This window comes from Trichechus manatus, unplaced genomic scaffold (assembly GCF_000243295.1).
Source record: "Trichechus manatus latirostris isolate Lorelei unplaced genomic scaffold, TriManLat1.0 scaffold00048, whole genome shotgun sequence".
NCBI classification, from domain to species: Eukaryota; Metazoa; Chordata; class Mammalia; order Sirenia; family Trichechidae; genus Trichechus; species Trichechus manatus.
Genome location: NW_004443984.1, coordinates 580,183 through 593,721, shown reverse-complemented (window position 1 = coordinate 593,721; position 13,539 = coordinate 580,183). Strand labels below are relative to the sequence as shown.

The 13,539-nt window shown below is 51.8% G+C and overlaps 1 protein-coding gene across 1 annotated transcript in view; it reads left to right on the top strand.

Annotated features, from left to right (window-relative positions):
• The window catches only part of PTPRU (protein tyrosine phosphatase receptor type U), a 96,484-nt gene extending 83,958 nt beyond the window's left edge, over positions 1-12,526 (top strand). Inside the window, exons 24-31 of the mRNA XM_004377015.1 lie at positions 1,620-1,755; positions 3,024-3,173; positions 4,823-4,996; positions 6,275-6,415; positions 9,485-9,610; positions 9,731-9,882; positions 10,930-11,065; positions 11,324-12,526. Of these exons, the coding sequence (XP_004377072.1) occupies positions 1,620-1,755; positions 3,024-3,173; positions 4,823-4,996; positions 6,275-6,415; positions 9,485-9,610; positions 9,731-9,882; positions 10,930-11,065; positions 11,324-11,386 (1,078 nt within the window). The 3' untranslated portion in view covers positions 11,387-12,526. The remainder of the gene's footprint in view (positions 1-1,619; positions 1,756-3,023; positions 3,174-4,822; positions 4,997-6,274; positions 6,416-9,484; positions 9,611-9,730; positions 9,883-10,929; positions 11,066-11,323) is intronic.
• Positions 12,527-13,539: the final 1,013 nt, after the last annotated feature.

The following is a 13,539-nucleotide window of genomic DNA, read 5'->3' as shown; positions in this document are numbered from 1 at the left end:
GCTGAAGAGGAGTTACTGGGACGGGTTGTTTGTGGCACTTACTACAGCCACCAGGGCAGGTCGGTAATCAGTGCAGGGCAGGTTCCAGTAGGCTGTGCCTGTGCTGCTTGGTGGTGTAATGTTAAGCGCACGGCGCAGGTAGGCAGGATGTAGTGGGGAGATTGTTATGTGTGGAGCTAAGATGGATATGGGAGAGAGGAGAGAGGAATAGGAGCCAAAAACATACAAACATACAAAAAAGAATGCTAGGGGAGTTTGCCTTTGGAGTGGAGAGATGAGAGACTATGAAATGGAGAAAAACAAAAAGGGGAAGAGGAAGAAGAAAAAAAAGAAAAGTAAAGAAAAGAATGAATAAATAAAAATCGGAAAGGGAAAAGAACAGCAAAGTTCCCAGGGATCCCACTGGTGTGGCTATGAGGTCTGGGGAAGTTGTTCTCAGGTATTGCAGTACAGCCTGGATAGAAGGTGTAGAGGTATACAATGCCAGGTATCCAGGGAACAGAAAGAGAAGGATGATATAGAGAGATGAGAAGCTGAGTAATGAAGAAAGACAAAAAGGGAAAAAGAGGGAAAAGAAAATAAAACAAGTTAAAAAAAATAAAAGAACAAGAAAAGCCCCCAAGAAAACAGGGAAAAAAAAAAAAACCAATGAAAAAAGAAATTCCCTCAGGGATCCCTCTGCACGTGTGTGCAAGCCGAGGGGATAGGTTCGAGGCCACGCAGCACCACCTGGCCAGAACGGGCTCCCAACTCAAGAAAAGGAAAAGAAAACAAAGAAACAATTCAAAACAAACAAACGAACAAAAGCCCCAGGATCCCACCAGCGCGGCTGCCCAGACTGGGAAGCAGCTCCACACTCGAATGGAGCTCCGCAGGCCCTCAGGAAGAAGCAAAGATGGCGCACGGAGCCAGGTATTTGAGCAAAAGGAGGGGGAGGTGGTGAGAGGTAAGGAAGAAATCAAAAGAAGTGGAAAAAAGCAACACCAGCAGCCAACAAATGGCACTCAGAGAGCCAGCCCTTTTGGGTGGGTGGAATCGAAGCAGCCAGTGCTTCCCGGACAAGAGATTGTGGCCGTGGGAAGCAGAGGAGGCCGAGTGGAGGTGAAGAAGGGTTGGGGGTGGGAAAACGTATATCGCAAATTACCGGTTGTTTTGTCTCCCGCTGGAAGCTCCGTGAAGCTGCTTTCTCGTACCCCGTGTTTGCTGGTCGCTGATAGGAGTCCAAGATGGCGGATCCGCGCTGCGTTAGCTGATAGGGGACCTCTGCATGAATCTTTCCTCGCTCTCCATTCTCTGTCAGTTTTCTCACTCCATTTGGTGCTTGGCTGAATTCTTTATCTCTTCATTTGATGTTTTAGGGTTTCAGGATTGTTGTATTCTCTGTTCGGCTTAGTTTTTCAGATCTTTGCTGTGGAGGTACGGCATGGTGCTTCTGCCTAGAGCGCCATTTTGCCGGAAGTCCTCTGACTCTTTCTTGCTAGGGGAAAATTAAAATCTCTCTGTGTCTCCTGACTTCCATTGGTGTAGATATGGCCAGGTGCCTGGTCCCCTCTCCTTCTACATGGCCTTGGGCTCCTCCCACAAGTCTCTGACCTGGCTTGGGGCCACTCTTTCTCCAGCGCTGGCACCGGCCGCACGGGTTGCTACATCGTCCTGGATGTGATGCTGGACATGGCAGAGTGTGAGGGTGTTGTGGACATTTATAACTGTGTGAAGACTCTCTGCTCCCGACGTGTCAACATGATCCAGACTGAGGTGTGGAGACCCAGCCCTGTCCCCACTTTCCCCTCAAGCACTTGGTCCCCCGTGGAGGAGCTCAAAGCTGTTGGAGTGTGTCAGAAGGCTGCTCTTGGGCTCCTCCCTTCCCCAGGGTGTCCCCTGTTCTTTCCCATCCCAGAACTTGGACTACCAACCTCTTAGAGTCTTCCCAAACTCAGCTCCAGTGTGTTCTGTTAGGTGAGGTCCAACAGCCATGGGCCAGGGTCATGGGCTCTGTAGAAGGGCTTTGAACTGGTACGGTCTGGTTCAAACCCCTGCTGAGAATTTGCATTTCTAACAAGTTTCCAGGTGATGCTAATGCTACTGGTTAGGGACCAATTCTGAGAAGCACTAGTAGAGCCAAACCAAAACCTGTTGCTGTCAAGTCGATTCCAACTCATAGCAACCCTATAGGACAGAGTAGAACTGCCCCATAGGGTTTCCAAGGAGCGGCTGATGGATTCAAACTCCCAACCTTTTGGTTAGCAGCTGAGCTCTTAACCACTGTGCCACAAGGGCTCCACTAGTGGAGCAATGGTTCACAAAATTTATAATACATGAGAATCACCTGGAGATCTTGTTAAAATGTAGATTCTGATTCAGTATATCTGGGGTGGAAATGCAAATTCTCAGCAGGGGTTTGAAACTAGAATGAACCAGTTAGAAGCACTGCTCTGTAGTCGTGACATACCCAGGCTTGTAACCTCACTAGATGTGAGAACTTGGGCTGTCCTGTCACCTTTTAGAGCTTCTCACAGGGTTGTTATAGGGATGAAATATGAGACATGGGAATGTAAAGCATGTAGTACAGTGCCCAGCACATAGTTACTCAGTAAATGGTAGCTATTATTATATCATATTACACAAGGGCAAGCAGTTTGCCCTTGCTACTAACTGGAAGGTTGGTGATTTGAGTCCACCCAGAGGTGCCTTGGAAGAAAGGCCTGGCCATCTACTTCTGTAAGATTACAGCCATTGAAGACCCTGTGGAGTGAAGTTCTACTCTGACTCACATGAGGTTGCTATGAGTTGGAATCGACTCAACAGCAATGTGTATTATTATTACTACCATTATTCCCCCCATGCCTGGGCCAGATATCCATGAGGGATTGTGTAGGGTTGGCCCAACCTGTACTAACCTATGTTTGGACCCCACCTCAAAGCACCCCTGCCTCAACCTTCAACTTGCTCCACCCCCACCCCCACCCCAAAATCTCCAGTTTCTAGGCCCCTCTTGGTTCCTCATATCTTGCCTCCTATTTTAGGAGCAGTACATCTTCATTCATGATGCAATCCTGGAAGCCTGTCTGTGTGGGGAGACCACCATCCCTGTCAGCGAATTCAAGGCCACCTACAAGGAGATGATCCGCATTGACCCTCAGAGTAATTCCTCCCAGCTGCGGGAAGAGTTCCAGGTGTGGGATGTGTGTGCACAGATGTGTGGGTTTATGCATGAGTGTGTGTGTCCATGTGTATGAGTGGGTATGAGTGTGTTGGGAGATCCTCGTGCTGAAGAAGACATTGAGGGCCAAGCAGGAGGGAGCAGGTTGAAACCACAGTGGACTGAGTTGGGCTATTAGCTTTGAACAAGTCACTTTATCTCTCTAAACCTCAGTTGTCTTATCCATAAAAGAAAAAAAAAAGTTAATATCTACCTTGTAAGGTTTGTATTCATCAGGATTCTTTTGGCTGCAAGTGACAAAAATCTAGCTCAGCTGGCTTATGTAACTGAAAAGTCTAAGAGTGGTGCAGTTTCAGTTACGGCTGGATCCAGGGGCTCATAATGATGCCTGTATCTAGTCTCTGTCCACTCTTGCTTCTGCTCTCCTCCATGTTTGGCTTTGTTCTCAGGCCTGCACCCTGGCTCCTAGCAATGCCAGGCTCACTCATCTTTACTGCCAGGAGACTCAGTGGAAAAAAACACTTCCAGCTCCCAACAGACAGCCCTAACAAAAGTCCTGAACCAGACTCTCATCTACCCATCCTTGAACCAGTCACTGAGGCCAGAGAGATGGGACACACTGATTGTCCCAGACCTTGGTCACATGCCCAACGCCTGGTTCTGGAGGTGGGGTCAGCCTCACCCAAGTCCCTCGGACTGTGATGGGAGAAGCCTGGTTCTCTAGAGACAAGTCCGAGAGTTGTCACTGGGTGGGCAGAGACCCCAGATGTCCTTTCTACTCCAGGGTTCCTGTGAGAGTTCAGCAGGATGGCACATGCTGCATGCCTGGCGCTCTAGATCTAGCACAGAGTGATCCCACAGAAATGCTGGCTGTGTTTCCTGGAGAAGGTTGTCGGACTTTGGGGAGCATGAAAGATTGAAGTTGCCTGGTAGGGATCCCCAAGAACAAGAGAAAGAAACTATCCCTCCTGTTGAGACCCCGTGAATCTGGAATGGCATGAGGCAGAAAGGCAGAGGGATGGAGGAAGTGATGTCAGAGTACCTGGCTTGATACAATGCGAAGTGCTCAGGACTTTCGTTCTGTTTAGACAGGGCCATGACTAAAGAAGGCAGCCACCTCTGCCAGGTACCTGAGATCCACTTTGTGGAACACATGAGGTTTTAGGGCTTGTCTATATGAAAGGGCTGATCAGCTACTCACGGGCGTCACTGTGCCTTCTGCTTAGTGAGCTCCGAGTGTGCCAGGCTTGGTGCTTGGCGTCATCTCACTGTATTCTCACAATAGTCCCACAGCCTAAGCCTGTTATTACCCCATTTTATAGTTCGGGAAAACTGAGGTGGAGAGATAACAGTAGCTTACATAGGGTTACACAGCTGAGCCAGGAGGCTGAGCTCCATCTAGGCCCTGTGTGGCCTCACACGGGAGAAGGTGGTGGTCTCTGCCCAGCTGCAAAGGGGGCATCAGACCAGGTGATCTCTACAGGGGAGCAGAAGGCCCAGGAGACAGGGAGCCTGAGTCCCTGCCCTCTCTCCCTTCTTTCTGGACCTCAGTTTCTCCATCTATAAAATGGAGTTAATAACCCAGCCTAGTCTCTTTCAGGGGGCTGTGAGAAGATCCAGCGGACACTGGATATGACCCTCCCATCCCTTCCCCCCTCATAGACGCTGAACTCGGTGACGCCACCCCTGGATGTGGAGGAGTGCAGCATCGCCCTGCTGCCCCGGAACCGTGACAAGAACCGCAGCATGGACGTCCTGCCACCTGACCGCTGCCTGCCCTTCCTCATCTCCACCGACGGGGACCCCAACAACTATATTAATGCGGCCCTGACTGATGTGAGAGCTCGGGGATGGGGTAGGGGGTTCTGGGACTCCCCCACCCAGCAGCATCTGGGAAGACCCAGGAGCCAGGGGAGCAGAGCTGAGAGCTCTGATGTGGAGGGGACCTCTTCTCTTTTTGGGGACCAGGCCCATGGAGTACCCCTTACCCTCAATGATCTTTCCACAGTGATCTTCCATTCAGGGCAGTCAACCCAGTGCTCCCTCGCAGGTATTACTCTCGACCTGAGTGGAGCTCTGGGTCCTGCAGTTCAGGCAGGGCTGTCTCCAGGATCAGGCCCAATAGAGTCTGGGGTAGGATGAGTGATTCAGGGAGCTTTGGCTGGGGAGGCCGGGAGGGAAGGTATGGGATGGGGGCTTGAGATCTGCTATCTGCAGCCAGGGGAGATTTTTCTGGGGTGGTTGAGCTGGAACTTGCTCCAGGACCCGGCCTGCTGCGGTGACTTGTTCCCTGGCCCGATTCTGGCCATGTTCTGAGGGTTCAGGAGCCATTTAAAGGCCCCTTCCTCTGCCCCTATCCTAGAGGGACTATTCCTTTACTCCTTTACTGAATTTGAGTACCTGGGCTGGGGTTTCAGACCCTTCAGCCATGCAGTTGGGAGGACCATGAGGGATTCATTTATTCAAAAATATTTACTGAAGCCCTGCCATGTGCTGGGCATAGGTGATACCCAGGAATCTGCTCTCCTGGACCTTGCATTTGGGTGTGGGGTGGGACAGTCAATAAACAAATATACGATGGAATATAAAGCACTGATAATTTCTACAAAAACAACCAGGCAGAAGTGTTTAATGGGGGTTTGGATAGCTATGTGTATGACTGTTTTCAGTGAGATGGCAAGGGGGGGGGCCTCATTGAGAAGGTAACAGTTAAGCAAAGACCAGAAAGAAGAGAAAGAGGGAGCCATGCAGACATTTAGGGAAAACATTCCAGGTAGCAGGAACAGCAGACGTGGAACCCCTGAGGTGGAGCACAGGCTTGGCCAGCCTTTGCCCACCATGTCTGAGCTCCTGTTGCCACATATTTGAGCACCTTTTGCTGTTCAGTTCCCAGGGTGCTGTGGGTTTATGCATTAGAGGCCTGAAGGCTACCCTGTGAACCCAGGCCTCAGTATGCCACCCTCTGAAATGGGCTGCTGGAGGCAGTGTGCTCCTGTGGGGGCAGAGCTGTCCATCTAGGAAGGGGAGGGCAGGGCAGGAAGGACAGCCTGGGCAGAGGCTCAGCCCGTGCTGGGGCTGTAAACAGGGCCCAGTTAACTCTTGCTTTCCCTGCAGAGCTACACGCGGAGCGCGGCCTTCATCGTGACCCTACACCCACTGCAGAGCACCACACCTGACTTCTGGAGGCTGGTCTATGACTACGGGTGCACCTCCATCGTCATGCTCAACCAACTGAACCAGTCCAACTCCGCCTGGGTGAGGCATCCCACTGGCCGGGCAGGCTGCTGCCACCCCAGGACACCAGTTTGTTCAAGGATGCGATCCCAAAAGTCAAGTGGCTGATCCCAGCTCTGCCACTTTGTTGTGTGACCTTAGGCAAGTCACACTCCCTCTCCCGGAGCCTTGGTTTCCCCATCTGTAAAGCAAGGGTCCCAGACTGGAGAAACGTGTTGTTGTTAGGTGCCATCAAGTAACTCATATAACCCTACGTGACAGAGTAGAACTGCCTCATAGGGTTTTCTGGGCTGTAATCTTTACAGAAGCAGATTGCCAGGTCTTTCTCCCTTGAAGCCGCTAGGTGGGTTTGAACTGCCCACCTTTTGGTTAGCAATTGAGTACTTAATTGTTGAGCTACCAGGGCTCATTGATCACCGGCTGTATGCCAGAGACACTGCTTCACACTCCCAGTTGTGTGCCTTACAAGGACCAGGTGATGAGGGCTTCAGGGCAGAAAGTTAAGACCCTGAATGGTGAAGTGACTTCTCCAAGGTCTGGAAAGTGGCAGAGCTGTGCCCCCCACCTCCGGCTGCCTCATTCCAGAGCTTCTGCTCTTTTACTCATTTGACTAGACTGCCCATGACGGGGCCTTTGAGGCAGAGTAAAACCCAGGCCTCCTCACTTTTTGACGGTGTGACCTAGGGTAAATTAATCTACCCCTTTGAGCCTCAGTTTCCTTCTTTATAAAATGGAGACTATCACAGGACTTGTTCTCGGGGAATTATCGTGAGGACTATGTGAGATGTGTGTCAAATGCTTAGAACTGTGCTATGCCTGGTATGTAGTAGGCACTTAATCCATGGCAGGGATGAAGATGATGAGGGCAACAATGACTTCTGAGGTCCTTCCAGACACTGCCTCTGTGACCACAGCCCCGGGGCAGCCCCTCTGGCTGCCCCCATTTCCTTTTGGGGCTCCCAAGGCTGGGTGTCCCAAGGCTGGAGCTCCCGGGAAGTATAGATGCCCAGCCTTCCAGCCTGTGTGACCAGAGCCTTTAGATCCCTGAGCCCCCTACCTCACCAGTTCTCTGCCCAGGTTGTTGCTGTTGTTAAGTGCCACTGAGCTGGTTCTAACTCATAGCGACCCTATGTACAACAGAACAAAACACTGCCCAGTCCTGCGCCATCCTCACAATCGTTGTTATGCTTGAGCCCATTGTTGTAGCCACTGTGTCAATCCATTTCATTGAGGATCTTCCTCTTTTTCGCTGACCCTCTACTTCACCAAGCATGATGTCCTTCTCCAGGGACTGGTCCCTCCTCATATCAAAGTATGTGATATGAAGTCTTGCCATCCTTGTTTCTAAGGATCATTCTGGCTGTACCTCCTCCAAGACAGGTTTGTTCATTCTTCTAGCAGTCCATGGTATATTCAATATTCTTTGCCAACACCATAATTCGAAGGCATCAGTTCCTCTTCAGCCTTCCTTATTCATTGTCCAGCTTTCACGTGCATATGAGGCAATTGGAAACACTACGGCTTGGGTCAGGCGCACCTTAGTCCTTAAAGAGACGTTTTTGCTTTTAAACACTTTTAAGAGGTCTTTTGCTGCAGGTTTGCCTAAAGCAATGCGTTGTTTGATTTCTTGATTAATATTTCCCTGGGCGTTGATTGTGGATCCAAGTAAAATGAAATTCTTTACAACTTCAGTGTTTTCTGGCCAGGAGGATTTGCTGTCATATGAGCATGGCAGCCTCTTAATGGCCTCTTCCAGAAGACTTCATTAACTGGGCTCTTTATGAGTCAGGCACTTGGTGTAAATGACCCAGGACTGCAAGGTAATGGGCTGCAGCCCTGGGGCAGGAAGCTGGAGGCAATCTCAGCTGTGGAAGGAGGGTGCCCTCTGGAGGGGAGGGACCCTCACCTGGACATCATTCACTGGCCACTGATTGGCTCAGTCATTCAAACAACTTTTCCTGCCGGGCCCTGCAGTGGGCAGTGGGGAGACAGAGAGGGAGAAGACACAGCCCCTCCCAGGATTTCATGGTTCTGGAGGGAAGCAAGTATAAAAGCAGATGGTGACAGCACATAGGGAAAAGGGCTATCACGGAGCTGACACAGGGCCACAGAGGAGCCTGGGGAATAATGTATCAGGGAGAGTATCCTGGAGGAGGTGGTGTCTGGTCTGAGATGTGTAGGAAGAGGAGAGTTAACTAGGTAAAGAGGTAGGGGAAGATTTGGAACAAACAGCATGTACAAAGGCCTACATGCAAGGAGTTGCCAGGATTTTAGCAAAAAAAAGAGGAAGGTAGCATCCTCTCCTGATGGGACTGTGGTCAGAGAGGAAGCATGGTGTGTTCTGGGAGGGAGCTTGGGGACATTGTTGCAGTTGGGGAGTTAGGGACCCAGAGAAAGGAAGAGCCTTTCCCAGGCTCTAGGCAGAGCTGAAGCTAGAAGCTGGGGCTCCGACTGACTAAGCTGGAAGACCTGCGTATGTGTGCGTGCAGGGGCTGTGCCTCCTCTGTCCCTCCACTGTTTTGAGTCTGTGGCCTGGGGGAGAGGTACATTTAGAACCCTGACTCATGGAGGGGTCCTGGGTCAGGAGTGGAGGTGCTAAGCTGTGTCACAGCATCAAGGACAGCCCATCTCTGTGAGCTGGTGCTGAGGACAGAGGCAGTGAGAGAGAGGTCCAGGGCAGGGGTCATCTGAGGCCTATCCCTGGATGGAGGCAGCCTTATTAGGAGTGTGTGCGTGCATGTGTGTGTGTGCATGCATGTGTGTGTGCATGTGTGTGTGCGTGCATGCGTGTGTGAGAGAGAGTTAAGGTGCAGATCTGTAGCCACATGGTGGGTGGGCATCAGTGCCGTCTATGAAGGGTTGGTCTCAGCTGATCTGAATGTGTTGGTGCAGATGCATGGGGCCGGTGTACACTGCAGTCTGATGGGTGAGTGGTGGTGAGTGAGAGGGCTCTGAAGGCGAATCTAGAGTGAGTGGGTGGGCCAGGGTGCATGGGAGCCCCGGGGCAAGGGGAGGTCTAGGGGTGGATGTGAGCACAGCTGTCCCAGCCCGGTTCTACTCAGCTCTCATCTCTTGGTGCTGGTCCCCCAGCCCTGTCTGCAGTACTGGCCAGAGCCAGGCCGACAACAGTATGGCCTCATGGAGGTGGAGTTTGTGTCAGGCACTGCGGATGAGGACTTGGTGGCCCGTGTCTTCCGGGTGCAGAACATTTCTCGGGTGAGTGATCTGGAGAGCTCAGGGTGAGAATGGGTGTGGTGGTTGGGGTGGCCTTTAATGACCTTCTCTTGACCTGGGTGCTTACGTCCCCCGGTCTGGCTGCCGTACCCCCAGCTGCAGGAGGGACACCTGCTGGTGCGGCACTTCCAGTTCCTGCGCTGGTCCGCGTACCGGGACACGCCTGACTCCAAGAAGGCCTTCCTGCACCTGCTGGCTGAGGTGGACAAGTGGCAGGCGGAGAGCGGGGATGGGCGCACCATTGTGCACTGCCTGTGAGTGCTGGCCCTGTGGGAGGGCGGCAGGAGGGGGAGCTGGGAGCCAACAGGACAGGGACAGAAGTCCAGTCTGACAGAGCCCCCAAGACTGGCCCCAAGACCCCTGGGCTCCCAGAGGGCTGTAGCCTGGCCTCTGCTCAGCTAGCGAGGTAGGGCCTGCCTTCGTTGGAGAAACTCAGTCCGCTTCCAGGGAGTGCTCTTTGTGTGACCTTTGAGCTCGTCAGTTAAACAGAGTCCTGTGTCAGAATTTTTCATCCCACGAAATGGTAGCATATTTGTTAAGCCAAAGGAATTTCAATCTTCGTTCATGCATGCATGCAACCGTTCTTTTATGAATCCATCCATCCATCCATTCGTACATATATGTGCCCTCATTCATAAATTTATTTACTCATGTCTGGATGCAGTCACTCCTTTGCTCCCCACTTTTTCGTGCTTTCAGCACTTCCCCTCTCAATGTCAGCCTGGGCATACTGGATGCTGGGGGTGGGAGCTGAGTCATCAGGGCCCTCAGAGCCTTGAATGCCCTTGAGGAGGGGGCTAAGGGGCTAGTCAGTACCCTGTCCCCTGAGAGGCACCCACACCCCGGAACCACAGGGAATGAGGGAGAGGGGCTGAGGGGATGGGAGGGTCTTTGTGTGAGAGGCAGCAAGTGTGACTCGGTGTGTGTGTGTGGTGGGTACACCCTGTGGGTCTGGGTTGCGGGGGTGGTGACTGGTCTTCTCAGGGCTTATTTTCCATTTTGCTCTTTGGTGCTTGCTTGCTGCCCAGCTCTCCTTCTCAGCTGACTTTTTCTCTCAGAGTCTTTCTCTTGGAGTATATCGGGTCTCCTTTCTCTCAGAATCTTGTTTCTTTTTCAGCATGTCTTCCTAGCCACCTTAAGTATGTCAATCTTAGCCTTTGACTCCACCCCTTAACATCTGGCCCTGCCCCCTCTCTCCTGGGCTCCTCGACCTGCCCCTCCTCCCTTTCGGTTTGCGGGTCCTGCCCTTCACCTTTGGGTTCCCTGGCCTGACCCCTACACCTTTTGTTTGTCTCATTTAGAAATGGAGGCGGCCGCAGTGGCACTTTCTGTGCCTGTGCCACAGTCCTGGAGATGATTCGCTGCCACAACCTGGTGGACGTTTTCTTTGCTGCCAAAACGCTTCGCAACTACAAGCCCAATATGGTGGAGACACTGGTGAGGGGCCTCTCTCCTGTGCCCAGCTACTTCCAACTTCCCAGTCCATGCCCTGCCAGGACCCTCAGCACCTCCTCTTCTATATCTGGTCCCTACAATCGGGTCTTGGGGTCTGGCCATGTAGTGTGAAAACTTTACTCCCCTTTTCCCCCTTCCCTCCAAGGATGGTCCCCTCTCCTCTTACTCCCCCTCTCCCCTTCACCCCCAGTACTAGGGTGGGGCCTGGCTCCTGATTCCTTCTCTCCCTCTACCCCCCAGGAACAGTACCACTTTTGCTATGATGTGGCCCTGGAGTACCTGGAAGGGCTGGAGTCAAGATAGCGGCCCCTGGCCTGGGGCACCCTCTGTGCACTCAGGGCCAGGCCCACTGTCCAGGACTGGAGAGGAGGACCTGTGTCTCCAACTATGCTCGGTCACTGCCCCTATGGGGGAAGCACTGGAGTGGGTGCCGGGCCACCTTGGTGCCCCTTCCACTGTGGGCAGGGCCTTTCACCATTACCTGGGGCGAGGCCGTGTGCCAAGGAGGCACTTGAGCAAGGCTGCAGCCCTGCCCCACCTCCACAGGGTCCTGTCCGCCTGTGCTGAGAGCCTGGCATGGCCTGGAGGAGCAGGCAGGAACTTACAACTGCCAGCTCTGGGGGACCCAGGCCTGAGTCCCTTGACTCCATCCCAACCCTGGCAGAGATGGGTGAGGCCCTGCAAAGGGTGTACCAGACCGAGGTTTCCACCCAGCTTGGCTCCCTGTGGGCATGGGGCTTGGCCTCTAGAATCCCATCTGGCCCAGCCCCTGAGGGTCCTGGGGATACTGATCTGATCTGCCAGTGGTTCACATCCAGTCTGCCCTCCCCAGGGGGATCTGCAGCTCCCTCCTCCAGCCCCTGCCTCTGCAGCCCCAGGGATATCTGCTCATGATCCCTCCCCACTTCTGCTTCCCTGACATGTGCTCTGAGCTTCCCTGAACCAGGATCTGGCTGTCTCTACCCTGCCCCATGTGGGGCCCCTTCCCTGCCTGACCCACCATCTGCAGAATGAAGTCACCTTAGCCCCCGATTCCCATAACTTTCAGGCCTCACTGGCCTGGCCCTGCTTTAGCCTGGGCCAGTGACAATCTGCAAGGCTGAACAATAGCTCCTGAATGTGAGCTCTCTGTGGCTCTCTGGGGAGGGGGCAGTGCCAGAGCAGGGGTGAAATAACCCCTGGAGTTTGGAGGAAGAAGGAATATTTTGGGATGGAGGATCTATGCTTTTTTGTTTGTTTATTTTGTTGTTTTATGATGGATGGATGGGAAGCTCTCTTTAAATGGGGCAGGCCACACCCCATTCCGTGCCTCAATTTCCCCATCAGTAAACTGTAGATATGACTACTGACCTACCTCACAGTGGGCTGTGGGGAGGCATAAGCCGATGTTTGTAAAGCGCTTTGTAAATAAACATGCTCTCTGAATGCCACAGAGCTGCCCTGTGTGTCTGACCAGCTTGACTGGGGCCCCACTCACCTTCTCCCAGCTGCCCTGTGCAGTGGGAGGGCCCTGGACTGGGACCCTGAGGCCTGGGTACTGGTCTGGCCTCAGTTTTTCCATCCACAAACTGGAGGTGTAGACCAGAGTATGGCTCTAGTCCTTCCATATTCAGAGGCGGCTCCAGGCCCTGCCATTGCTGCTTCCACCCAGGCCTCTGAAGCACTTCCTCAGGCAATGAGCTTTATTTATTTATTTTTTTAAAATAGTATTTTATTGTAATTTTGGTAAAAGTTTATACAAATTATGTTCCCATTTAACAATTTGTACATAATTTGTTCAGTGACATTGGTTACATTTTACACAGTGTGTCAGCTTTCTCATTATTTCCATTCTGATTGTTCCATTTCCAGTAATCTAGCTTCCCTGCCCCCTTGCCTTCTCATCTTTGTTTTGGAGTAAGTGTTGACCATTTGGTCTCATATAAATGATTTTTAAAGGAGCACAGTACTCACGGGTGAGTGATATTGTTTATTTATGAGCCAATCTGTTATGTAGCTGAAAGATAACCTCATGGAGTAGTTTTGATTCAAGATTTAAAGAGTATCTCAGGACAATAGTCTTGGGAAGTCCTTTAGTCTCAACTGGCCCAGTAAATCTGGGCTTTTTAAATATTTGAATTCTGTCCACATTTTGCTCCCATTCTGTCAGGATCCATCTATTGTGTTTCTGGTCAGAACGGTTGGTAGTGGTAACCAGGCACCATCTAGCTCTTCTGGTCTCTGGGTAGATGGGGTCATGGTTCAGGCAGACTATTAGTCCTGTGGACTAGTTTCTTGTCTGAATCTTTGATTTCCTTCATTCTCTTTTACACATAGAGACCAATAATTGTATCTTAGATGGCTGCTTGCAAGCTTTTAAGACCCCAGATGCTACTCGTCAAACTGGGATGTAGAACAAACTTTACATACTATATTACGTCAGTTGACCGAGTTGTCCCATGAAACTATGGTCCTAA